This window comes from Spermophilus citellus (assembly GCF_964194105.1).
Source record: "Spermophilus citellus genome assembly, chromosome: 6".
Taxonomy (NCBI): domain Eukaryota; kingdom Metazoa; phylum Chordata; class Mammalia; order Rodentia; family Sciuridae; genus Spermophilus; species Spermophilus citellus.
The window spans coordinates 16,714,294-16,740,843 of record NC_138187.1 but is presented as its reverse complement, the minus strand read 5'-3'; the positions used below and the strand labels follow the sequence as shown (position 1 = coordinate 16,740,843).

At 48.6% G+C, this 26,550-nt stretch overlaps 1 protein-coding gene across 2 annotated transcripts in view; it reads left to right on the top strand.

Annotated features, from left to right (window-relative positions):
* Nucleotides 1-3,827: 3,827 nt before the first annotated feature.
* The window catches only part of GGA2 (golgi associated, gamma adaptin ear containing, ARF binding protein 2), a 33,775-nt gene continuing 11,052 nt past the window's right edge, over nt 3,828-26,550 (top strand). Inside the window, exons 1-10 of one of the 2 annotated variants that reach the window (XM_081297553.1) lie at nt 3,828-4,020; nt 13,157-13,241; nt 14,525-14,600; nt 16,078-16,176; nt 17,271-17,394; nt 19,154-19,257; nt 20,214-20,294; nt 20,790-20,927; nt 23,992-24,073; nt 26,076-26,201. In XM_081297553.1, coding sequence (XP_081153679.1) covers nt 3,921-4,020; nt 13,157-13,241; nt 14,525-14,600; nt 16,078-16,176; nt 17,271-17,394; nt 19,154-19,257; nt 20,214-20,294; nt 20,790-20,927; nt 23,992-24,073; nt 26,076-26,201 — 1,015 coding nt within the window. In that variant the 5' untranslated portion in view covers nt 3,828-3,920. The remainder of the gene's footprint in view (nt 4,021-13,156; nt 13,242-14,524; nt 14,601-16,077; nt 16,177-17,270; nt 17,395-19,153; nt 19,258-20,213; nt 20,295-20,789; nt 20,928-23,991; nt 24,074-26,075; nt 26,202-26,550) is intronic. The other variant, XM_081297554.1, reaches the window with a different exon arrangement.

Here is a 26,550-nt window from a genome sequence, read left to right as displayed (position 1 = left end):
GGTGCCATCATGCCCAGCTATGAATTCTTTTTTTAATAAATATTATTTTATAGTTATTAGTGTATAGTAATTATACAAAATAGTGGGTTTATACTTTTCTTTTTGTAGTATGGTAGATTGAAACCCAGGGCGCTCTAACTCCAAGCTATAGTCCCAGCCCTTTTATAGTATTTTTTTTTTTTAATATGGCTTCACTAAATCCTTAGAGCCTTACTAAGTTGCTAAGGTTGGTCTCAAACTTAAATCCTCCTGTCTCAGCCTCCCAAGTCACTGGGATGACAGGCATGCGCCACTGTGCCCCGAGGGGTCCATTTATTCTTTAACCTTTCAACTGTAGTCTCCAGGCCAGCAGGGTTGGCATCATCTGGAAACTCATTAGGAAGATAAATTCTTGTTTTGTTTTTTTAAGATTTATTAAAAAAAACTTTTTAAAATTAGAGCTTTATAGTTATACAATAGTTGAGGTTATCCCAACAACCTTCAGGTGCATGGAACTGGATTTCAGTTCATGATCCCCTCCCCATTTCCTTCTCACCCTCCTTCCTCTCCCCTCCCCCATTCTCCTTCCTCTACTAGACTTCCTTTCCCTTGTGTATTTATATTTGGTTGGTTCTTTCTTTATTTTTATTTTTGGTTGCGCTAGGGATTGAACCCAGGGCTTTGTGCATTTGAGGCAAGCACTCTACCAACTGAGCTATACCTATGCATAAAGGTGGAGATCCCTGTGGTATATGTAAATATGCACATGACTTTTTAAAAGTTTATTCTAAGCTGGGCGCAGTGGTGCATGCTTTTAATTCCAGCGGCTCAGGAGGCTGAGACAGGAGAATGGTGAGTTCAAAGCCAGCCTCAGCAACAGCGAGGCATTAAGCAACTCAGGCCCTGTCTCTAAATAAAATACAAAATAGGGCTGGAGATGTGGCTCAGTAGTCGAGTACCCCTGAGTTTAATCCCCAGTACCAAAAAAAAAAAAAAAATGTTGGTTCTACATTGCTTCCTCTTACCATCCCTCCACTCTACCTCTCATCTCCTTCTGCAGTACCCATTTTCCCTTTATCTTTATGTTATCCTATCCTTCCTTCTCCATTTCCTTTATTTTAATCTATTTTAGGAAGATAAATTTTGGGGCCTCAACCCAAACCTACTCCATTAGAGAATGTGGGACGGGACCCTGCAATCTGTAACAAGCCCTCCAGATAATTCTGATACATGTTAGTCTGAAAAACACTGATGTAGATGTCAAAATGTTAAATAACTGAAGGTACTTAGAGTAAGTAATAAGTATAAGAAATACTCAGGAAGTGAAGGGTAGTCTTTGGCAATTAGAGAACCGTTCTCTCTAACTGCAGCCTCTTGACGTTTCTAGGTATTTGGTGCAAGGAGGAAAACCAGATCCAATGTTGCCAGATGTTTAGAATTTTCAAGAGACTAATGTGCGTTAAAAGCATTATTTAACTCATTAATGAAGAAATTGGTGAGCTGTTAAAACTAGTTCAAAGGAGAATCCAGAGAACAGGTTATAAATCAGGGATATGGAAATGCTTGTGCAAATGGAGGCCAAACTGGTTTTTCCACAGGAAGAGGGTTGTGTGTTCCCAGGATAGTATTCATTTGCATGTCCATGGAGAGAAATAATTTTCCACTGGTGTCAGTTACCTACAGTTTACAGAGATGTAAAATTATTTCCCCAAACCAAAATCAGGTGACATAAGAGGGTATGCTTTAAACAATACATACATAATTTTCATTGTTAAAGTACAGTTAAATTTACAAAATTAAAGTAAAATTTTCCCTGTATGGGTGATATTATAGACTGAATTGTGTCCCCTTAAAATTCGTATGAGCAAGTCGCTGAGAAAGTGAACATCTGCAACCAAGAAGTGAGCCCTCACCAGGAACCCAGTCTGCTGCCATCTTGATCTTGGACCTCTCAGCCTCCAGAACTGACAGAAATCGATGTGTGTTATTTAAGACACTGGTGTAGCTGGGTGTGGTGGCACATGCTTGTAATCCAAGTGGCTTGGGAGGCTGAGTCAGGAGTATTGTAGGTTCGAGGCCAGCTTTAGCAACTTAGGCTGTAAGCAACCTAGTGAGACCCTGTCTCAAAATAAAAAATAAAAAAAGGCTGGGGATGAGGCTCACTGGCACGGTTCTCAGTGCCTTTGGGTTCAATCCCTAGTACCAAAAAAAAAAAAAAAAGACACTGGTCTGACATTTTGTTATAGTAGTTTGAATCGACTAAGACCAATAACTGCAAAGTACTTAGCATAGGATCTGACACACAGTAAACAGTCCAATCATGGGTCATTCAGTGTAGTTTCATAATTTTCAGTGTTGAAGGGCATTATGAACAGATGGGAATATGTGTGGGTAGGGGATTTGTTTTGGAATTAAGGTAGTGTTACCGCTGTTGACCGGTGATGAGTCCTTGCTTCCCCAATGTTGAAGTATAACACTAGAGAAGCACGCCGAGGCAAGGTCAGAGTGGAAATTAGAAGTTTATTAAAGGACAGCAGAAAAGACTTTTCCCGAGGAAGAAGGGGACCCCAGAGGTAGAATCCGTGGAAGTGCCGGGTTGTTTTCCCCTTTTTCTTTCAGTGATGGCATGTAGGTGGGAAGGCCTGAGGGGCTGGACACAGGTGGGCCAAAGAAGTAATCTGGGCAGGAAGGACTTCTAAGTCAGCATCTTCAAGTTTGCTGGGGGGCTGTTCATTAACACTTCTTTGGGATTGGCTCTGGCCTTGGGCTTTTCCAGGACTTCATTAACATTCCAAGAGTTGTTCAATTTTTCCCAGAATTCATTCTCAACATGGCCTCCATTTTAAATCTCATTTGATATTAGACCCGATTTACCTAACTACACTGACTACCTAACTTTAAATCTGGCTTCAGTAGCACAGGAAATGTCCTTCTAAACTTAGTTTGTGTATTCATTGCTTTCACTGTGCATTTGCACATTCAACAAGTACTTATACAGTAATGCCTGGTATGTCAGGCATTATGGAAGGGCCTGAAGTACACAGCTCTTTGGACTAAGGTCCCTACTTAGTGAGGTGAAATAGGTAAGGGACTGCAGGGAAGATTTTGTACTTCAGTGGAAGACTGGTGTGTGTGTGTGTGTGTGTGTGTTGCCAGGGATTGGAACCCAGGCCTTATGCATGCAAGGCAAGCACTCTATCAACTGAGCTATATCCCCAGCCCCCTTCAGTGGAAAATTGGGCATCGTGTGGACTGCTCACCTTGCCAGGGTCTAGCTTTTCATCAAAGAAGTCTGGCAGTCCTCTAAGTAGTAGATGGCTGGTAGCAATACAAAATAATTCTGGCTTGTAGACATGCGGATTAATTCTGTCTGCTGGAAGGACAGCTCAGCATTGGGGGAAAGCCGGTTTTGTGAAATTTGCACATTTGTTTCAACAGCCCATTATTCTGTAAAAAATTAGCCCTTTGACTTATCTTGTGGACAGATGATAACATCTGCTTGGTTCCCTTATTTAGAGTCCTTTCGCAAAATAGATGTCTGATAAGTCGATAGTGTAATGGAGAAAATAAGGGTTTGTGGGGGACGGTGCGAGGGAGGAGAAGGTAGTTTGGGAAGACCTTCCTGGATTAAAAATGCTAAAAGGATGATTATTTGTCCTGCCTTTTATCTGGCACCCCTACTTCTGCAGGCCATGCAAGGTTAATTTGACTTTGACCTTGCCGGCGGTCTCCGGAGACCCGGAGAGGCGGTGAGGGGAGCCCGAGATGTCCTCCTTTGCCCGAGCCCGCGTGGGGGCGGGGCCTGGGTTGGGCGGGTCCAGGCCTGACCACGCCCCGTCACGTGGCCTTCTGCGCCTGCCGCGTCGGCAGCCCAGGGTCGCGCCAAGCGGCAGCAGCTAAGGGGCAGGGGAGGCTGCGGCCACTGCAGCGGGGTCTGGCCCATGGCGGCGACGGCGGTGGCTGCGGGGGCAGGGGCGGCGGCCGGGACCGAGTGTGCTGAGGGCCCCCCAGGCCCGGCGGCGGCGCTGGAGCTGTGGCTCAGTGAGTAGCCTGGCTGTCCCTCGGCGCGGGCGCAGCGCCCCACGTGAGGCCTCGCTTCCCGCCTCCCGGGGCCTTTCTTTCTGTGGCCGGCGGCCGCGGGGGAGGCGAGCGGTGGGGTCGCCTTGCTCCCCGGGGGGAGGAGCCCCAGGGGACGGCGAAGCCGCGGACCCGCGCCGGGACGCCCTGGGCGCCCCCCGCGCACGCCCTGTCCCCCGAAGGCGGTGCTTCTCGTCCCTAGGCGGCTGCAGGGCTAGCGCGCGAGCTGTCCTCCTGCGCCCGACCCGGTGCAGCCGGCGTCCGCGCTCCTTGGGACCCCAAAGAGGCGGCTTCAGTTACGACCCCGTCTGAGAGCTGGGGACGCTTAGGCTGTAAGCAGATCAAGTGGAGAATACGCAGCCTCTCGCAGTCCTTCCGCCTGTTGCTTTTAATGTCAAAATAAGCCTTTATTAAAGCCTTTTGTGCATGTTTACTCTGGCCAGCTGTTTATTTGTTCGGTGCTGGGGTTCGAACCCAGGGCACGGCGCACGGTAGGCAAGCGCGCTACCACTGGGCTGCAATCCAGCCCAGACGTCGTGTCTTGTGAAAGTTTCACGGTGGTCTTGGGGGCTGGGGGGGGTTCTTATTATCCTCCTTTTACTGATGAGGAATTGAGACTCCTAAAGCCGCTGGTGTAGGACTCTGCTAGGTGCCGTGGTCCTGAGAAGCGTAACCCAGGGTCCTAGCTCACAAAGGCATTTTTTTGTTGGGTGCTGGCCAGACCCTAACAGCACCTGGTTCACTGGAGCTGCGGGGAAGGGCGTTTGTCAGCATGCGGTGGGAGGATTCGGTTTGTTTACCTGGGGGTTGTCACAGCGGACGAGGTGTTTGAGTGGACAATGGAGGCGACCACATTCCAGGCAGAGGAAACTGCATGTGCAAAAGCTGAGGACCAGAGAATGTGGAGCTTTCTGGGAACTAATAGGTCAGTCTGCTGAAGTGCTAAGCCTAAGGAGCGGAGAATCTGGAAGGAGGTGCACTCTCATTTGCTCATTGGTGTAAGATCCACAAAGATTTTGTATGCTGCAGAAGGGAACTGATATTTTATCCATGGGGTGGGTAGCTGAGGAATTTTTTTCCGCAGGAGAATCCCTGGTCAAGTAAGCCTGAAAGCCTGCAGCATGTGGAGCTGAATTGTTTAGAGAGGGTGAGACTTCTGGCAGGGGCCATAGATAAAAAGCTCTTTTGATGGTGCTCTTGGTGCTAAGACAAAGGCAGTGGGGAGGGAGAGGAGAAACAGCAGTGTCTGCTTTGCAGTGCCGGCAAGAGATAGGAGGACTGTAGAATGGATCCCAGGTTTCAGACCAGGTCCCAGTTGTCACCTATTTCTCACCTGTTAGGAGGAGCTGCTTAGGAAGACCTTAGAGTTTGAAGTGCTTGCAGCACCAGGAAGAGGAGCTTTCCAGGCGGTTGGCTCCAGGGAGGATAGGAGCAGGAGGTGTGATTTGGGAGTCTTGGCTCCTTGACAGTGAGCTTGCCAGATAGGCTGTGCAGGGGAGGAAAAGCAGAGGTTTGGAGACAGAGCATGGGCGGGGTGGGGGGGGATCCCAACATTGAAGAGGCAGGTAGGGAGAGCAGTCTGCAGACTGAGGGTGGAGCAGAAAAACCAGGGGGGAGGGGGGTTGGGGGCAGGGCACAGGTGACAAAGGAAGGGCGTGGTTGGTAGGTAGTTTTGTTGCTTAAAATTGGAGTAGAATTTGGAAGAAGGGGGAATTTTGATTTCGGTAACTCCAAGGTTTTGGGATATTTTTGTAGTTTTTGGGTTTTGTGGTACTGGAGATCAAACCCCGGGGTGTGCTACCCCTGAGCTTCATCCCTAGCCCTTTTTTATTTCGACAGTGTCTGGCTGAGTTGCTGAGGGTCTCACTAAGGTGTCTAGGCTGGCCTCCCACTTGTGATTCTCCTGCCTTATCCTCCCAAGTTGCTGGGATTACAGGCATGTGCCATTGTGCCTGGCTTAAAAGGTCAGATGTTAAATGGTTGAGACAGGTGATTTGGGAGGCTGTGTTCATGGGGCAGTGGAGAACAGAAAGCTTAGGCTGGAGCTGCAGGAAGAAAAGTAGACTGGGTGGGATGACAAATGGCAGCTGAGCTAGAGGAGATAGAGAGAGTGGCTGGAACCTAGGCGATCCCCCGAGAAGGGTTCTTCAGTTCCAGTTTATAGGGGTGATGTCCCAAAGTTGCTGAATCTTACAGTTTTTCAGGGAAGCCTTATGCAACCATTTTTATGTGAAATCTTTTTGGTTTTTAAAAGTCATCAGCAATTGCCCAACTGAGTGCAGTGGTGCAGGCCTGGAGACTGAGGCAGGAGGATCACAAGTTTGAGGCCAGCCTCAGCAATTTAGGGAGACTTTGTCTCAAAATAAAGCTCTGTAGTAAAGTGGTGTAGCTCAGTGGGAAAGTGCCCATAGGTTTAATTTTCAGTACCGACAACAACCAAAAAAAGACTGTTTGCCTGGTGAAGATCAGGCAGAATAATCTGTGGGGAGAGTATGGGAGATGGCTTTTTTTGAGGAGGTCGTACTGGGGATTGAACCCAGGGGCACTTAACCAGTGAGTCACATCCCCAGCACTTTCTTTTTTCTTTCTTTCTTTCTTTCTTTCTTTCTTTCTTTCTTTCTTTTTTTTTTTTTTTAAGAGACAGGGTCTAGCTAAATTCTTTTGGGCCTTGCTAAATTGCTGAGGCTGGCTTTGAACTTGGGATCCTCCTGCCTCAGCCTCCCAGTCTGCTGGGATTAGAGGTGTGAGCTGCTGTGCCCAGCTCAGATGGCCTTTTTTAATGGTGTTTATATGTGAGAGGAAGGACAGAGAGGGGTAGCTAGCAGGAGTAAAGGAGCCAGGCGTGGTGGCACTTGCCACCTGTCCCAGCAACTCTCCTGTAATCCCAGTGGCTCAGGAGGCTGTGGCAGGAGGACTGCAAGGAAGGGGTGACAGGAAGGAGGTTAGAGTCAGAGCAGGAAAGGGTGACTTGGCTCCACAGGGAGGAAGGGCAGCTTTTGTTTCTGAGTGTCTGGGCAAGGAGATAAAGATGATTGCACATGTGAACTTGTTTGTCATTGCTACACCATGTGAAGTGTCAGGGGCTGAGCCAGGAGGGGATGTGAGGAAAGTAGGGAAGGTCAGGAATGACTAGTAAGAGAAGCAAAGGGACAGCGGCTCAGGAGGCTGAGGCAGGAGGATCACGAGTTCAAAGCCAACCTCAGCACCGTAGCAAGGCCCTAAGCAACTCAGCAAGACCCTGTCTCAAAATAAAATATAAAAAGGGCTGGAGATGTGGCTCAGTGGTTAAGCACCTGTGGGTTCAATCCCCGGTACCAAACAAAGAAGAAGAAGTGAAAGGGAGCCCACTTGGACACCTGAGGTCAGAGCTGTTCTCTCTGTGCCCTTGACATGTGGGGCCTGGTGATTCTGTGTGGTAGTGGACTGTCCTGGGATAAGGATACTTAGCTGCAGCCCTGGCTTTAGCCCGCTAGATAGCAGTAACACACTTGCCCTTTCCAGTTCTGATGACCCAAAATATCTCCGGACATTGCCAGATTTCCCTGGAGCAGGGGGTTGAGGAAGGGTGGGGTAGAGCAGGAGACCTACCCTTCTCCCTCTTGAGATCGGACATCAGAAACCTGTGCTGTCGTCTTGGTGGCTGGGTGTTGGGGTCGTATTTTCCTTTTCTTCTGGGTGTGGGAGCAGAGAAAGTAAACTACAGTTTCAACCCTAACTGTTGAGGGAGGGGTACTGGTGGTGGGATGGGGGGACAGTAGAGGCTCATGGTCCGCCAGGGCAGGAGGGGAGCTAAAGGGAGGCGTGGTGGGTCTGAGCTGGATGGAGAAGGACGCCGCTCTAGGTGGGTCATTGACAGCTCTTGCCTGAGCAAGCACGGCAACCGTATCTTTAAGATGGGGGCAGCATTAATACCTCCCTTTAGGATTGTTGGGGGGATCAAAGAAAGGCCTTAATATAGGTAAAGCACTTAAATACTGCCTTACTATAGAGTGCAGTGGTGCCAGTAAAGTAGCTTACCACAGACAAGGGCCCAGGAGGGGCGGGCTCAGTCGGCAGCTCCGGTTGTTTTTTTTTTTTTTTTTTTTTTTTTGTATCAGGGATTGAGCTCAGGGGCACTCGGCCACTGAGCCACATCCTCAGCCCTATTTTGTATTTTATTTAGAGACAGGGTCTCACTGAGTTGCTTAGTATCTCCCTTTTGCTGAGACTGGCTTTGAACTCCCGATCCTCCTGCCTCAGCTTCCCAAACCTCGGGGATTACAGGCGTGCACCACAATGCTCCGCCAGCAGCCCCATTTCTTCATGTGAATTTTCTCTACTTTGCTTTGTCTTCTGCTGCACTCCCAACAGAAATAATTGATTTTTCCTATTGATTTGAGAAAGTTATCATTCTGTTTGTTGATCCAGCTTGGGTCTTATGTTCATTTTGGAATCTGGATGGGGGTGGGGGTGAAATATGAAGATTGCTGGACCTGGGCGGGGTGGTGGCCATCCCTAGAAATGAAGATGGGGGAAGGCCATCATCAGACCCATCTGGGCTTGGCCCTAGAATTGAGAAGGGATAGTTCCCAGAGGATCAGGAAGCTGTCAGAGACTCATGCTTTAAAATACAAATGGCAGCTCCTGTGCGTTCTGTTCTGCAGCTCCCCCCCACACACATAGTGTATTTTGATCATTGTTCACGTGACTTCATGTACAGCTAGCTGCCTTACTCTTTTTTTTTTTTTAAAGAGAGAGTGAGAGAGGAGAGAGAGAGAGAGAGAGAGAGAATTTTTAATATTTATTTTTTAGTTCTTGGCGGACACAACATCTTTGTTGGTATGTGGTGCTGAGGATCGAACCCGGGCCGCACGCATGCAAGGCGAGCGCGCTACCGCTTGAGCCACATCCCCAGCCCCTGCCTTACTCTTTTTTAAAATTTTTATTTTTGTAGTTGGACAGCATGCATTTATTTTGTTTATTTTTTAATGCAGTGTGAAGGATCGAACCCAGTGCCTCACATACGCTAGGCAAGCGCTCTGCCCCTGAGCCCCAGCCCACCTTACTCCTTTTAAGAAAGTTTTACATGCCCATTGTGTCTTTGTACTATAGTCCATTTAACCAGTTCTGTTGGTGGAATCCCCGGGGTTGCCAGTCCTGTGCTATTTTTAAGAGCACTTGGTCCTCTTGGTCTCTGAACTGGATTCGAGCTCTGGCCGAGGTGCCAGGAAGGCAGTAGCCTAGTAAAAATTGAGTGCTTGGTAAATCCTGTTCTTCCTTCTGCCTGGATCTACTCCCAGGTGATGTATCCTTTCTTCCAGCCCCACTTTTATTCCTCCCTTGGGGCTCTGGAGAGGTCTGGATTGCAATCTATTTATAGTCTGAGGTTTTCCAGGGCTGAGCTCATCCTTCTCTGTTGGGAGTCCAGCTTAGAACATTTTCATGGTGGGTCTTGGCAGGTTTTCATGTGTGCTGAATAAAGTGACTTCCAGGATGTCCAGTCCATGTGTGCCCCTGGGGAGGGACTCCCTGTGCAGTGCACACTGCTGAAGGATTGAATTCTGTTGCTAAAGGTGACTGCCTCCCTCCCTCTCCCCCAAGCCTCCCCTTGCTAGTACATGCTGCTGCTGGTGCTGGAGTTGTGACCCTGGGGTTGGTTGGCAGCTGGTGTAAGATGATTGGACTTTTGAATTAGTCTTTCTCCAATAAGACATTTCACTCACAGCTGGAGGCTCAGCTGTTTTCTTAAGACCTCTGATCCTGGAGCAGGCTTGAAATCAATCATGTAAACACTGCTTTTATTTTATTTTATTTTGGGGGGCTGGAGATCAAATTCAGGGGTAGTTTACCACTGAGTGACATTCTTAGCCCTGTTGTTTGTTTGACTTTGAGGCAGGTTCTAAAAATCTTAAAAAAAAAAAATAGTAAGTTGCTGAGGTTGGCCTTGAACTTGAGATCCTCCTGCCTCAGCCTCCCAAGTTGTTGGGGTTACAACTGTGTGCCACTGAGCCTGGCCAAATACTTATTTTATTAAGCAAATAAATGGGAACAGAGTATTTCTTGGCACTCATTTGTCTCACCCACGTGTCAGCTGGGTAAACCACCTGGTGGAGTCTGGAGTAGCCATCTCAATGCCTTGATAATCATAGAACAGAGAAGGAATCCTTTAAGTTCTCCCTGGTCATGCCTTTCTGGCACCTAGCTGTTCCTTGGATCAGATTGGTGTCAGACAGACCTGGGCAGTTGCTGTGGCCTGTTCAGACCCAGCTGCTGGTCATTTTCTCTGGAGCTACTCGAGGCCTCTGAAATAGCTTTGGCAGGCGGGGATTATGTGTTCAGAGACCCAGTTATTTTGGAATTGTAATCGTCATCTCCTGACAGTGGCAGTATGTCCAGCCAGCCAGTCAAATACTGCACAGCAAAAGACAGAGCCCTCGTTCATTCAGTAGGTATCTGGGCTAGTGATATTCTGTGTGCCGGAGTGTGGCAGGTGAGTGAGACAGACCACCTTCCTGCCTTGAGACTGTTCACTTCCTTCCCCAGAGAGGCCCCACCCTGCATTTGTCAATGAACTGAAGAGTACTGAGAGCGGTCGGTACCTTAGGGACTTGGAGCCAGGCAGATGTGGGACTGGACTTCCACTTCTGCCATTCTCTTGCTCTGTGGCTGGGCCACATCTGTAAACGTGAGATAATGGTACGAACCTCAGTTGTTCTGAGGATACTTGGCCTGTTGCCTGGCCCAAATTGCAGCTAGAGAAAGAAAGAAAAGTAGAGAAAGAAATGAAAAAAATAATAGAAATAAAATGGCAGCTATTACTATTTCTCTTACTTTTGGGCCATGATGATAAACTCTGAGGAAATCCTCATAAGATCTAGCAAATAAAATAGAATCTAACTTACATTTTATAGACCTCTTGGCTGCTTTAACTTGGTCAAGGGTTTGGAGGTGAATAAACTCCATGGTGGTTTCTCCCTTTCTTTGAAAACGTTAGTGCCGGCCCTGCTGTCTCTTTCCTCTGGCAGCCAGGGAGGAGGGGCGAGGCTGGATTGTGCCTCTATGTACAGTCACCTGTAGGGGTCAGAATACCTTTGAGGTGTCCACTTTGACCTTATAATGGACTGAAATCGAAGCTTAACTGATGTAGGATTATTTTGAGGTGATTGAGACTAGAGTCTGAAAATCATTGCTTTATTTAATTTATTTGAGTATCAACAGGAAGTTCAACTTGCAACTTGGGGTTTATTTGGATAAGTCACCTTAAGTCACCTCAAGTCACCTCACCGAAAGTCAGGGAGCAGCTGCATTTGGTCCCTGTGTGCAGCATTATGCTGAGCACTGCAGGGCATGCAGGGCTTCTGCCTTCAGGGGTTTATTCCCCTTAGGTAGAGAAGGGCATTTATATGTATTTTTGCAGGAAAAGGCAGAGACTATTAACATAATGAGTAACAGGAGCTGACCTTTATTGATTACTTTGTGCTACTGTTCTGAGTACTTTATTTTTGTACTAGGAATTGAAGGGGGGGGGGTGCTCTATCACTGAGCTGCATCCCCAGTCCTTTTTATTTTTTATTTTCAGACAAGGCCTTGCTAAGTTGCTTAGGGTCTTCCTAAATTGCTGAATTTGCAATCCTCCAGCCTCAACTTCCCAAATTGCTGAGATTACCAGCATTTGCCACTGTGCCCAACTGTGCTGAACACTTTAGATGCTGTCCACTTTAAATCATATGACAATCCCACGAGGAAGATACTGTTTTCCTACTGAGACCCCCTAGAATTAGCGATCCCCACCTAAATGCAGTGAGGGAAGGTAAAAGACCAGAATTCTGAGGAAGAAGAGAGGGCTTCTGTTTTGTAGGGGTGGGCATTAAAAAGATCCAAGAAGCCCAGTACTCTGGTGCAGGCCTGTAATCCCAGCAACTGGGGTGATAAGACTGAATGTTCACAAGTTCAAGGCCATCCTTAGCAACTTAATGAGGCTTTAAGACCCTGTCTTCAAAAAAGAAAAAGAAAAATCAAGCAAGCTTTTATGAAAGGGGAAGCATTTAACTTGAATTGGGACCTGAATGGTGGATAGGGTGCTAGGGTACTTAGTGTTGGAGCACCTGAAGAGAACTTTGAGTGGGGCCTGGGAGTACAGAACTGATCCTGTGATTGCCTTGCACTCCTTTGTCATGTTCTCCTGGCATTTACAGTGGGTGTGTCCTTTGAATCTCATGGCCAAGACACATGACTTCCACATGACATAGTGTGACTGTACAGGGACAGTTGATTCTGGGTGGAGGATGGAGCCCTAAGTAATCAGAAGGGAAGAAAATTAGTGGGTTGGATCAAGAGAGGAGGTTTCTAGAGGAGATGGAAATTCAAATGCATCTTGAAGAATGGATAGGAGTTTGAGAGGAGTGGAGTGGACACTTGGACTAGAGGAATGATAGCACCAAAATACCCTGAGACTGACCTCTTATTCCAGAGCCTGAAAGAGCTGCTCCATCAGGACCAGCATGACTCTTTTTCTTTCTTTCTTTTTTTTCCGTGTATGTAGCTATATTTATTTTTTAGTTGTAGTTGAACATAATACCTTCATTTTATTTATTTTTTATGTGGTGCTGAGGATCAAACCCGGCGCCCCGCATGTGCTAGGTGAGCGTTCTACCGCTGAGCCCCAGCCCCAGCCCCCAGCATGGCCTGTGGGGGGGTCAGAACCAAGACCATCTTCCTGTGGCAGGTTCTTGTCTTCCTGTCACATAGCTAGGAAACTTACAGGTGGCCTCCCACATGCAGGGACCCCTGTGCCACCACATTGCAGAGCCAGCCTGGGGTAGTCCTGACAGAGGGCACTCACAGGCCAGCCTCTGCGCACCAGAAATGGAGTCGCTTTCAGAGTCCTGGTTAATTAATCTGCTCATTTATTTATCCAGCAAACATTCAGGAAGGGCATGATATGTGCCAGACATGGCCCTCGACAGCGTTAACAACACAGGCGTGATCCCCAGCGCTCTCTGCAGTGCACAGTCTGACCTGGTGGTGTGATGTCACAGCCCTTGACTCCCTCGTATCTGGGGAAGCGGGTGTGACCTTTTTATGATGTGGTCTTTAACTTCAGCATTTATTTTCTTGGCAGACAAAGCCACAGACCCAAGTGTGTCAGAACAGGATTGGTCGGCTATCCAGAACTTCTGTGAGCAGGTGAACACTGACCCCAATGGGTAAGGTGACTTCACATAACACTTGACTCTGTGGGGACCCCAGACTGAGCACAGGCCCTTGTCTCTTGGGACTGATGGCTGTTACACAGTTAGGAAGGATTTCTATCTTTCTCCCCCGCCCCGTCTCTTTTTCTAAAATTAGTAAATTCATGAGGGTTTGTTGTTTGTAGTGCTGGTGACTAAATCCAGGGACACTAGACCTGAGCCACATCCTCAGCTCTTCTTTTTAAATTTTATTTTGAACTGGCACAGTGGCACACGCCTGTAATCCCAGTGACTTGGGCAACTGAGGCAGGAGGATTGCAAGTTTGAGGCCAGCCCAGGCAACTGCAAGACCTTCAGCAACTTAGTGAGACCCTGTCTCAAAGTAATTAAAAAGGCCTGGGGATGTAGCTCAGAGGTAGAGTGCTCCTGGGTTCGATCCCCAGGACTGAAATGAATAAATCAAGAAAGTTTATTTTTTCTGGCCTGTAACAGTTGCCAGGCTGACCTGGAGCTGGTTCATTCTGCCTTAGCCTTCCAAGTAGCTGGATCCCAGGTGGGTACCACTGGGCCTGGCTGGGTTTTGTTGGTTTATTTGTTTTGGTTTTTGTTTTTGAGAGGGTCTCCCTTTGTAGCACAGGCTGGTCTCAAATTTCTGGGGTCAAGTGATCTCCCACCTCAGCTGACTCCAAAGTGGCTGGGACTGCAGGTGTGCCCCACTACAGCTGGCTAGGTTTTTAATTTTGGGGTGCTGGTGATTCAGCCTAGGGCCTTAGCATGCACTCTGTCACTGGGCTACACCCCCAGCCCAAGGTACGGTTTTATCAGATTCTTTTTCCCAAACCCCTGGATAGCAGCTGAAGAACCAAGTGGTTGATTTGCATGTTTAACTTCCATGGTGCCAGTTACTCAGTCGGAGAGAGCGGTGCCTTGTCCACTTCCTGCCCCAGTCTTCAGCGGGCAGTTACCTCGGACAGATGGGTTCTGTGTGTCTCAGACATGGCTGCATGTGGGTCTGGGCCCCTGCTGCTCCACTAAGAGTTTTCTCTTGGGACTGATGGCTGGGGTGGGATGGCCAAGGGCAGGAAGATGTGGCCTGGGCAGAGGAGTAGTAGCTCAAGTGCTGCAGGTGCAGCAAGGGTGGGTGGGGGTGGGTGCCCTGGACTGGGTGCCAGTCACATTCCACCTCTGCTTTCGGTCACCAGCTCTTGGAAGACAGGTGACTTTATCAAGCACACTCAGCGAGACCAGTTAGTTTTTTCCTCCCCACCCACAGTTGGGATCTGTTTGTTTTCCTTCAGCCCCACACATGCGCCCTGGCTCCTGGCCCACAAGATCCAGTCTCCACAAGAGAAGGAAGCACTTTATGCCCTGACGGTGAGTTTGGTCACTCAGAGGTAGGTGTTAGACTAGCACGAAAGAAAAGACCACTGACTCCAATTAAAATAAAATTAAAGCAAGCTTATTATTTCGACCGGCCGGGCTGCCTCTCCTACCCAAAACCACGGGAACAAGACAGCACCCCAGCTTTCCTGCAGCCCAGATTTATAGCCCAGAAAGTTACCAAAGGGGGGGTTACAGATAACAGAACTCTGACCAGCATAACACTAATGGTAGTTTACATTTTTGCTGGCCCTGACATCAAAATTTATGAAGGTCACTAGAGCCTCAGAGAGGGTCGTTATCTGGCCAGGGAAGGCCAAGATTTGTGAGGCGTCACTAAAGTTTCAGAGAGGGCTGCTATCTGGTCAGAGAGCCAGGCATGAGTGAGTTCAAGGCACGGACCGGCATTCCAAGCAGGTTCAGAATTTGCAGTAATTTATAGTAAAGCCAAAATTATGTTTTCATGGCTTTGTGGCAAGATGGCTCCCAATTTTAAGAAAAGATCAGGTTGGGTCTGTCAGTAGAGTGCTCCTGGGTTCGACTGATGGGGACTTTGTCTCTACCCAGGCCTTTTCACTGAGGTGGGACATCTGAGAGGTTGTCCTTCGCAGTCTTTGAACAGCAGGCTGGAGGGAGTTCTGAGCCAAGTTGCCCAGCCAGATCTGTCCGTGTAGAGCAGCGCTGAGCCGCTTTAGGAGGAGGAAAGGAAGTTCTTCTCAGAGTGAGGCTGGCAAGATCCAGTGCCCAAGGGCCAGACTGGGAATGTAAATGAGTGAAGCCGTGGGTGCAAGCGTGTGCCCTGTCTGCAGAGGCAGCTGCGCCGAGGACCTGCTGGCTCGTTCCAGGCCTGAGTTGGGGCCCAGTTTTCTTAGAACTTTTGTTTTCTTTAAGAGAAACTAGAAGTCCAGATTTTTATGTGGGTTCTCTGAATGTTTAAATGTTGGGGGACACTCACTCTTTTTTATGGAATGAAGTATTGCCCAATTCTAGAATTGAAAATAAAGCCAGTTAAGATCTTTAACTTAAAAAAAAAAAAAAGTGGGTAACTGACTTGACATTGAAAAACCAGTGTGGACTGCAGGTGATATGTGTGGGCCAAGCTTGCCTCTGGAGAGCCGCCAGGTGACCTCTGGTGGCACAGTTCTTGGGCACTGCATACCCGATTTCTTCCTCCAGGGAGTGAGTGATTCTTAGGCCATTTTCACCTGCCCATAGGGTCCCAAACAGGAGGGGTGACCTCGGGGTACATACACACCCCACTGAGGTACTGCCTGGGCATGAACATAGCATGTTGAACAGGTAACATTTTTTTTTCCTTGATCTGAAAGTGTTTCCTTTTCTCAAAACTTCAGGGTCCTTGTAGGCTGCAGGAGGGGTTAGCTTTGGTCTCACTAGTCACCAGCAGGTGCTCTCAGCTTCAAGGTGAGAAGCCACTGACTTTTCTTCTCATGGACGTCCTCTGTCTGCACAGGTCCTGGAGACATGTATGAACCACTGTGGTGAGAAGTTCCACAATGAGGTGGCCAAGTTCCGCTTCCTGAATGAGCTGATCAAAGTGTTGTCTCCCAAAGTGAGTAACTGGGCTTGGTCCTGCCCACTGCACCCAACCTTCTGACTCCTGCCGTGACTCTGTCCTACTCAAAGGCTTCCCTAGGCCACGGCAGGCCACGCCTGGACAAGCCCTGCCTGCCTGTCTTAGCTGTCGAGAACAGGTCCTGCTGCGGACGTGGTCTCCTCCCCATGCCCTGGGAAGGTGGGGGTGCTTATCCGCTGGCCAGCACCCCTCCAGCTGACCTCCCACTCTTTGAAATGGCACAGTATTTGGGGGGGGGTGTGGACAAGAGGAGCTTGAGCTCCGAGGCACAGGGTTCCTGGTGCTGGGAGGTGACCAGGTGTGACTCTGAGTTTCACACCACCTCTTGCCTGGTCCTTTGCTTCTTTCCTACTGGCACCTGAGTTAGTGATCCACTCTCAGTAACCAACGTTGGTTGACCCCTTTCTTGCTGTGAACCAGGTGTGGTCCAAGTGGGCTTCCTGTGACTAACAAGACACCCTTATCACTCAGGAAACTCTCTGGTGTGTGTGTGTGTGTGTGTGTGTGTGTGTGTGTGTGTGTGTCATACTGGGGATCGAACCCAGGGGTTTGGGCATGGGAAGCAGGCTCTGAACAACTGAGCTACATCCCCCACCTCTGACATTTTTATTTTAAAACAAGGTCTCACAAAGTTGCCCAGATTGGCCATCCTCATGACTTAGCCTACCAAGTTACAGATGTGTGCCACCATGCCCAGCTTTCTGTGCCAAGAAGTGGGAAAAGATCAATCTTTAAAAAAACTTTATTTTTAATAACTTTATTTTGTTATGTGGTGGTGAGGATCGAACCCAGTGCGAGGCAAGCGCTTTCCCACTTTTGTTTTTAAAGCCCCAATTTTGTTTTTAAAGTCTACCCTTGCCTTAGTAAAAACATGAATGTCCCCAGTGTTGTGGACAAGGCTCTGACTTTGGCCCATGTACAGTGGGCTTTAATTTTAGCATTCTGGAGACGGAAGGGGCTTTGGCCAGGTAATTGGGCTCTCTTTGTGCCTCTTTGGGGGTGTCAGCCAGATGGTCTCCTAAGGGACAAGTCCCTTTCAAGTCTCTAATTCTTTCTCTTTTTACTCTCAGTACTTAGGGGCCTGGGCCACAGAAAAAATTAAAGGGAGAGTCATCGAGATCCTCTTTAGTTGGACAGTGTGGTTTCCAGAAGACATCAAGATCCGAGATGCTTATCAGATGCTGAAGAAGCAAGGTGTGGCCCCATGGCTAACACAGTGTCCCCTCGCGGTGGTGTGCTCTTTCTGCTTTTTTATGTACCTTGTAATTTGTCAAAGGTGAACACGCTGATAGATGATGGAAACTGAGGTCAATGTCTTTATCCCTGGAAATGGGTGGACCTTTCCTTCTGAGGGGCTGCAGTTACGCCAGGCTTGAGATTTGTTATGCCCTAATAGCCTGTGTTTAGGTTGGGGGCTGACTTGCTGGAGTTTTCTCAGTCTCTGTTCTGCCTTCCCTTTGCTCTGTTGTTTTGTTTTCTTTCTTTTTCTTCTTTTTTTTTTGGGGGGGGGTACCAGGGATTGAACCTACGGCGCTTAACTACTGAGCCACATCCCCAGCCCTTTTTATATTTTATTTTAAGACAGGCTCTTGCTAAGTTGCTGAGGCTGTTTTTGAATTCACAATCCTCCTGCCTCAGCCTCCTCACTGGGATTACAGGCATGTACCACTGCACCCAGCTTTTGCTCTGTATCTTAAAGAGAGCCTTCCTCCATGTTCTTTTTTTTCGGGGGGCAGGAGGGGTTGTAGGAAGATACTGGGGATTAAACCCAGAGGTGCTTTATCATTGAGCTATATCTCTAGCCACTTTTATGTTTTAAGACAGGTCTTGCTAAATTGCTGAGGCTGGCCTCAAATTTGCAATCCTCTTGCCTTGGTCTCACGAGTGGCTGCGATTACAAGTGTGTGCCACTGCACCCGGCTTCCTTTGTGTGCTTGCATGTGTGTGCCTTATGGTAGGCAGCTGTTACTCCTTAGAGGAGGGTGAGGGTCGGGGGCAGGGGCAGGATCTATTCCAGTTAAGCTCTGTTGGGCAGGCACTGTGTTCCTGGGTGTTGGTATGATCTGTCCGTGATCCTGGCATGAATCCTGCTCCTGCCCCAGGGAACAGGGTTGTTTTTCCTTGTTCTTTTTCTAGCTGCAGCAGGTCCCTCCAGTGCTCCCAGGGCTGCAGGTGGTCGCCCTTCTCCCAGCAGTTTAAAAGCTTTGCTTCCATGGAGTGATGGAAAAGGATTCAGTGGAATGTCTGGCTTTCCCAGCTTCCTTTTCGAGCCCCTGGAGAAGAGCTTGTGTCTTTGTTTTGTAACCCCAGGAGTCCTGCGCTGGCCTGTGAGCAGAGGGGCAACTTATCTCACCAGTGCTGCCTCCTCGGCTCCCCCGGGGCTCTGCCTCGCCTTAGGTTCCAGGTTAATTTGGTTGTAGTCCTGTGATCTCAGCTGTCTCATGGGTTGGAGAAAAGGTGTTAGATCGCAGGTGTCTAGGGTTTTGTTATTGCTGTTGGGGTGGCGGTTAGTTACGTGTTCCCACTTTCGTGTGTCCCGACAGGAAGCTGGGAATCTGACTTCCTTTTACGTTGGGCTTCTTAGAAGAAGGAACTGGGTTCAGGATGGGTAATTTTTCCCTAACGTGCACTCACGTAGCACTTTTAGGAGCTTCACCGGGGATGCTGCTGTCATTTCTGGGCCCTGGGAGGTTCTACGGTCGTGGTCAGTGGTCATTATTTTTGTAGCCTAAAGCCCACGGAGGCAGGCTGCAGCTGGCTGTGCTCTGACACTGCTGGTCATGGTGGTTCCTTGGATGCTCAGTGAGATGATGCACAACCTCTGTCACCCCCGGGTGTGGCTTTTCAAGGATGTTGACATTTTCCTAGTATCAGGAACTAAGGGCTTCCGGACCCCATTAAAGACCCCGCATACCCATATGTATATCTTAACCTTGTGAAATGCATATTTCAGGAATCATAAAACAAGACCCTAAGCTACCAGTGGACAAAATCTTGCCCCCACCTTCTCCCTGGCCCAAGAGCTCCATCTTCGATGCTGACGAAGAGAAGTCCAAGGTAAGGAACACCTCCCAGGCCTCAGCGGCTCTCACGGAGTCCGACTGGGCTGCTTGTCTTGGGCCCTTTTCTTGAAATGTCCTCTGACCTTTGAACAGAGTGTGGGCAGATAGGGTGGTGAGTTCCATCTCTTTCCAGGCTCTTAGGCATGAGGTAGCAGAAGGTCCATGTGTGTTTGTGGGTGGGCCAGATAATAAATGCCACACTTTTGTGCCGTACCCCTGACCTTGGGGGGAAGAAAGGTGCCAGGGGTAACCCAGGGGACTGTGGGGTGTGGGGTCCAGATGTGTGGTATAGGGTTAGGGTTAGGGTCAGGGAGAGGAAAGGATCAATGTCAGTGGACATCATTTTCAGTGCCAGTAGGCCTGACACTCCCCCCACAACGCTCACTGTTGTCCTTCCATTGTGGCCTCCCCCATCAGAAAGGGAAGGGGGAGGAAGGTGATCAAATCCCAGGCCGAGACCCAGGGGGCGACGTGATGTCAAAGAGAGGCAGGGCCCAGTGTCGCAGCAGAGCAGGTCCCCTCTTCCAGCCATCTGTGGTGGAGGGTCAGCCCCGTCGCGGAGCACATGGTCCCGGCGCCCTCAGCACGCTTGACCTCTGAGCCCAGTAGTGCTCTGGGGGGGGCTGCCCTGGGCACTGGTGGATAGCACAGCCCCCCTGGCCTCTGCTGCTTGCCAGAAGTACCTTCTCTTTGTTGTGACAACCAAAAATAGCTCCAGACTTGGCGAGATATCTGCTAGGGGACATAATCCTCCCATCCTCCACCCATGAAAACCAGCAGTCTGTTATTAGGATGGCCACAGTCTCCGTCACAGCATCACTGACGACGTGGTAAAATAATGCACGTAACGTGGGGGCTGTTGTTGGTATGAAGGCTTCTGTTGCTGCCACTTTGGCTCTGGGCCAGAGGGAATTAACAGTGTCACCCCCTCCTCTTGACCACATTCTTCAGCTTCTGACGAGACTTCTCAAGAGCAACCACCCTGAGGATCTCCAGGCAGCAAACCGGCTCATCAAGAATCTGGTCAAGGAGGTGGGCGCTTTTCAGTCGGTTCTGTGTCAGCAGCATGTGACACTGATGGTCACATGTGAGCTGATGGTCAGTGTGAGCCGTGTGCTGGAGGGCATGGACGGGCAAGCCCTGAGCTCCCTGAGGGGCAGCGGGCTGGTGCCTGGGAGCATCCCTATGCTCTTGTGCTTCCCAGCTCCTCTGCCTGCAGTGCTCAGAGCGTTTTGTAGATGTGGCTCTGCGCCAGTGACAGGCATACTGGTGTGGACAGAGTCCAGGTTTGGGAGTTTTCTTTTTCCAACACAATGGAGGCTGGCAGCACAAAGGAGGTCACCAGGCCCCCACCCTGTGCTGTTGCCCCAGGAATTCTGGCTCTGAGTATTTTCCCACCTGCTAGGTGAGCGCCCCACTTACCTAGTGTTGAGCCCTGAGCCCCAGCAGTACGGTACCCCTTCCCTTCTCTGTTCAGGCTGCATCCAGGGCTTCTGCTCTCTTACTCTGTCCTTTTTATCCCAAAAGGAACAAGAAAAATCAGAGAAGGTATCCAGAAGAGTGAGCGCGGTGGAGGAAGTGCGAAGCCACGTGAAGGTGCTGCAGGAGATGCTGAGCACGTACCGCAGGCCAGGGCAGGCCCCACCGGACCAGGAGGCCCTGCAGGTGACCTGCTGCTCTGACTTGGAAACCTCCCTGTGTGTGAAAGTGTGTCTGTAGGTCCACAAAGCCAATCCTCATCGAGATAATAAGTGTGGCTGTCATCCCCTCTCTCGTCTCTTCCCCACCCCCACCCCCATCAGCAGGCTTCCCTTTTGGCTCTGGTGGGTGTGAGTTCTCACCTGGCTCTCACTAGGCGCTCCCATTGAGACCTGCTCCTGTTGCCCTGGGTAGCACCACTTCCCTCCATGGCTAGGCTAGTCTGTTGCATGGATGTAGCTTGCTCTGTCCATCTGTTGATTATTTGGGTTGTTTAGGGCTTTGAGTGATACAGGCTGCTATAAACATTTTGTGTGAACATGTATCTTCATGTGTCTTCTCTTGGGTAAATGCCTAGGTGTGGGATTGCTAGGTCATATTCTAAGTGTGTGGTTAATTTTCAAGAAACTGCCAAATATTTTCCTTAGTGTTTGCCCATTTTCCATTCCTAACAGCCATATATCACAGTTTAGTTTATTTATATCTTACATACTCTGAGAGCAATCTTTCTTTTTGATAACACCCTTGAGATAATTAACATATCATAAAAACAGTCATCACTATTGTCTAATTTAAAACATTTTAATCAGCCCTAAAAGAAACCCAGTACCCTGTATTTATTTTAAATTCTTTTGGGATATACCGAGGATTGGAATGGCTGGATCTTTTTTTTTTTTTTTTTTTTTTAAAGAGAGAGTGAGAGAGGAGACAGAGAGAGAGAGAGAGAGAGAGAGAGAGAGAGAGAGAATTTTTTTTTTTAATATTTATTTTTTAGTTCTCGGCGGACACAACATCTTTGTTGGTATGTGGTGCTGAGGATCGAACCCGGGCCGCACGCATGCCAGGCGAGCGCGCTACCGCTTGAGCCACATCCCCAGCCCCTGGCTGGATCTTATGCTAACTCTGTTTGACATTTTGAGAAACTGCCAAACTGTTTTCAATGTAGCACCATTTTATAATCTCACACACAATTATAAGGGTCTCAGTTCTCCACATCCTGCCAACACTTGTTATCTTGTTGATGACAGCTGTCCTAGGTGTGAATTAGAGGCTCACTGTGACCTTATTTTGCTGATGGCTATGTCAAACATTCTTCTTCTTTTTTTTGTGTGGTGCTGGGGATTGAACCCAGGGCCTTCTGCATGCAAGGCAAGCACTCTGCCAACTGAGCTGTATCCCCAGCCCATGTCAAGCATTCTTTAATGTGCTTTTTGACTGCTTAAATATCTTCTTTGGAGAAAGTCTGTTCAAATCCTTTGCCTACATTTTTTTTTTTTTTTGCTACTGGGATTAAACTCAGGGGCAATCAACCCCTGAGCCACAACCCAGCCCTATTTTTATTTAGAGACAGGGTCTTACTAAGCTGCTTAGTGCCTTGCTATTGCTGAGGCTGGCTTTGAACTCGCGATCCTCCTGCTTCAGTCTCCTGAACCGCTGGGATTACAGGCTTGTGCCACTGTGCCCAGCCTTTGCCTATCATTTAATCATTTAATTGGGTTATTTAAGTGATATGAGTTCTTTATATATTCTGGATACAAGTTCCTATCAGACAGTTTGCTTCCATTCTGGGTTGCTACTCCAGTGGCTTGATAGCATCTTTTGGACCACAAAAATTTTTTAAGTTCAGAGAAGTTCACTTTATTTTTTTCTTTTGTTGCTGGTGCTTTTGTTGTCCTGTGGAGGAATCTCCCCTGGCCTCGGGTGGGCAGTGGGGCGCTGCAGCGTTGCCTGAAGCTGCTGTTCGCAGTCTCTCTTACCCTCGGCTCTCTGCCTCCCCCTGCAGGCCTCCCTCAGCCTTCCCTCGGCGGTCCAGCTTTCTGTTTCTCTGTAGAGGAAAGAAAGATGGCCTTCACAGAGCTCCTTTGTTACCGGTCCTTCCACTTCAGAAGACTAGCAGAAACAAACTAGAGTCTTTCCCAATCCCAAATTCCTGAGAGTAAAATCCATTTGGCCAGCTTGGTGTGTGTATCTGCCCTGGCTGACTTGCCTGGGACTGGGACTGGGCAGCGTTAGGGAGAACGTCATGCCAGCCTTCCTTGGTGGGTGGTAGGAAAGAACTTTGAAGGGTGCTGGGCTTGAGCTAGGCAGACGCTCCAAAGCCCATCTCCTCCCACAGTGAGGTTGGGGTCCTTCAGGAAGGTCAGCATGTTGGACTTTTAAATAGCACAGCTGGGCTGGGGATGTGGCTCAAGCGGTAGCGCGCTCGCCTGGCATGCGTGTGGCCCGGGTTCGATCCTCAGCACCACATACAAACAAAGATGCTGTATCCGCCGAGAACTAAAAAATAAATATTAAAATTCTCCCTCCCTCCCTCCCTCTCTCTCTCTCTCTCTCTCTCTTAAAAAAAAATAGCACAGCTGTTCTTCTTCACACAGCAGAAACGGGAGAGAGGCAGTCAGCTGTCAGGGAGGCCTGGAGTGTCAGATGGTGCAGCCCCCTTCAAGAAGGGAAATCTAGGGCTGGGGTTGTAGCTCAGTGGTAGAGCACTTGCCTAGCACATGTGAGGCCCTGGGCCCCATCCCCAGGACTGTGGGAGAGAAAAAAATGGAAATCTAAGCTGCGCAGAGCTATATGTGCTTAGCAGTGTGAGAGTGGGCTGTCCCCAGGATGAGAATGGGACTTACAGCTGAGACAGGGGAGCGAGCCCTGTGGGCAGGCATGATGGTAGTTTTGTTGAAGGGATCAGGACATCAGACAGCAGTTGGGGTGGGAAGTTCAGACTCTAGCGGTCAAGCAGGGAGTCGTCCATTGAGCTGTTCCAGCCCAGGGCTGGGAAAGGGGCCTGAGGAGGAGGGGACGCTGTGCCCCCAGAGACAATGGGTTCTTTTCTGAGCTCAGGACTTTACACTTTTATTTTTTAAAAAATCATACATTTACAGTCCAAACTTTTTCTGAAACTGACTGCTGTCAGTCATGAATCTGGGGCAGACTGAGGGGCCCTCCTGCAGCCCAGACTCTGCTCCCCACTTGAGTGGCGCAGCTGGGGCCTGTGGGGGCCCAGGTGTGGGTGTGAACCGTGCTCTTTCCCCAGGTCGTGTATGAAAGGTGTGAGAAGCTGCGGCCCACGCTGTTCCGCCTGGCGGGAGACACCACCGATGATGACGACGCGCTGGGTAATGCGGTTCTGGTCCCTGAGTAGCTGGCGCCTCAAGAGCAAAGCAGATGCGTCCTTGCTGCTGTGCTGCCTGCCGTGGTGCAGGAGCAGGCAGAGTGGGCTGTGGCCCTGGGGCAGCTGGGCCGGGGGAGGGGGCCTTAGCTGACCCAGAACTGACTTCAGAGTTACCTGGGCTTGAACAGGAAATCAGCAGATCCAAAGCCTAGAAAAGGGTGGACATTTATCATGAGATTAAGTGTGTGGCCATCCCACAGAGGTGGGAACAGCACCTACCTCCCCACCACCGTTAAAAATAGTTTCCTTGACTATAGACTTCCGGATCTCCATTTTGCGTATCCTCCTACCCCATGGTGATGTATAATGATATTTCTTATATTGCCAGTTACATCAGGGATTGGTCAGATTCGGGTTCAACTGAGGGAGCAGGAATACATGATAGGTGGATTCAGGAGGCCTGCGATGTAATTATTGTCTGACCATTTTCTCAGTGATGTCAGTGAAGTCAAAGGTACACAGATCCGAGTTTGTAAATATCTCACATGTTAAATATAAAAACACTTGCTGTTGATTTGCAACCTCCATTCACAGCCAGAAAATTTGAGGGAACTAAGCAGTTGGTCCCTCTTGAGAAGTAATCTTCCAGCACTTTGACCTGTGGTAGTTATTGTACATCGCCCTGGTCTTCTTGCCATTCTGTGTCTACTAGAGAGACGTGCTTGTAGGTACTAACCATGGCTTAAGGCAGTTTTGGAATCCAGTGTGTATTTTATTCTGTAAGTTTCAGTTTGGATGCTTCATTTCATTGGAAATGCTGGATCTACATTTGCAATTTTATAAAATATGTAGGCTTAAAAACAAGGCTGGGGTTGTGGCTCGGTGGCAGAGCACTTGCCTCGCATGTGTGAGGCACTCGGTTTGATTCTCAGCACCACATACAAATAAAGGTCCATTAACAACTAAAAAAAAAAAAATTAAAAAAAATCCTAATTCACATGCCAATTTGTTCTCTAAACACTTTATTTCTCCTTCTTTCCTTTTTTTGTGGTGTTGGTGATTTAACCCAAGGGCTTCACTCATGCTAGCCAAATGCTCTACCAGTGAGCTATATATCCAGTCCTTTTTCTTACTTTACTTTGAGACACATCTTGCTAAGTTGCCCAGGCTAGCCTCGAACTTGTGGTCCTCCTGTCTCAGCCACTGTTCCTGGCTCATTTCTAAAAATTCTCTCCAATAACTGAATAAAGTAGTAAGAAATTTTTAAAATATTTGTGTCCACCTTGACTAAAGTTTCATGTTAGTTTTTGTTTAATAAAATTAAAGTTGAAAGTTTTAGTTTCTCAATGAACCATATTTCCAGTGCTTACCGTCAGCTCTTATGGCAGACAGTGTAGACATGGTGAAAAGTTTCATTTCCTACTGCAGTGGGAACTTAGAGTATTGGGGGACTGGGAATGTGGCTCAGGGATGGAGCACTTGCCTTGCACGTGTGAGGCACTGGTTTTGATCCTTAACACTGTATGGGACAAATAAAGATATTTATTTGACAATAAATTCTACAACTATATATATATATATATATATATATTATATATATATAAATATATATATAATATATATATATTAAATATATATATAATATTAAAAAGAGAGAGAGAGACAAAGAGCATTAGGGCTGCCAGGCACCATGGCACATGCCTGTGATTGCAGAGACTCAACAGATAAGACAGGAGGAGGGCCCCATGTTTGAGGCCAGCAAGGACTGGGTTGTAGTTCTTAAGGGTAGAACACCTTGAATTCAATCCCCAGTACCAAAAAAAGAAGAAAAAAAAAGTATTAGGGCTGAGGGGTTCAGCGAGGAGGTCTGATAGGGCCTCATGCCAAGGCCTGAGCACAGAGGGTGTGGATGTGCTGAACCCCAGAGGGCTGCTGTGTGCAGTGGCGTAGAGAGGGCTGAGGTTGTCGGTAGCTACACAGGGTTCTGATTCTCGTTTCCTCTGTAGCGGAGATCCTCCAGGCAAATGACCTCCTCACCCAGGGAGTTCTGCTGTACAAACAGGTGATGGAGGGCCGTGTCACCTTTGGGAACACAGTGCCCAGCTCAGTGGGAGACGTGCCTGTCTCTAGAGGTGTGTACCATGAGCTCTTCCCGCCTTCTAGCTTGGGGCATTCTACAAATCCCATAAAGGAAATGGACCCTAAGAGTATTGTGGAGTATGGCACAGAAATGAGAGGATTGAATCTGTTCTCTTTTCCTGCGAGAACGCGTTTCACATGGCCAGCTTCTACCACAGGAGCCGTTGTGAACTGACGGCCAGGCTGGACCCTGTGGAAGCCGAAGGCTGTGTGGTGCCTGGGTTTGAATCCTTCTCCTGAATGACAGGAGCTAGAGACCAAAAGAATGGTCTTCCTCAGTGGTTCCTAGTGCCGGAGGCTTGCTGTGTCAGAATCTCCTGGAACACTCAACTGCTGAACCCC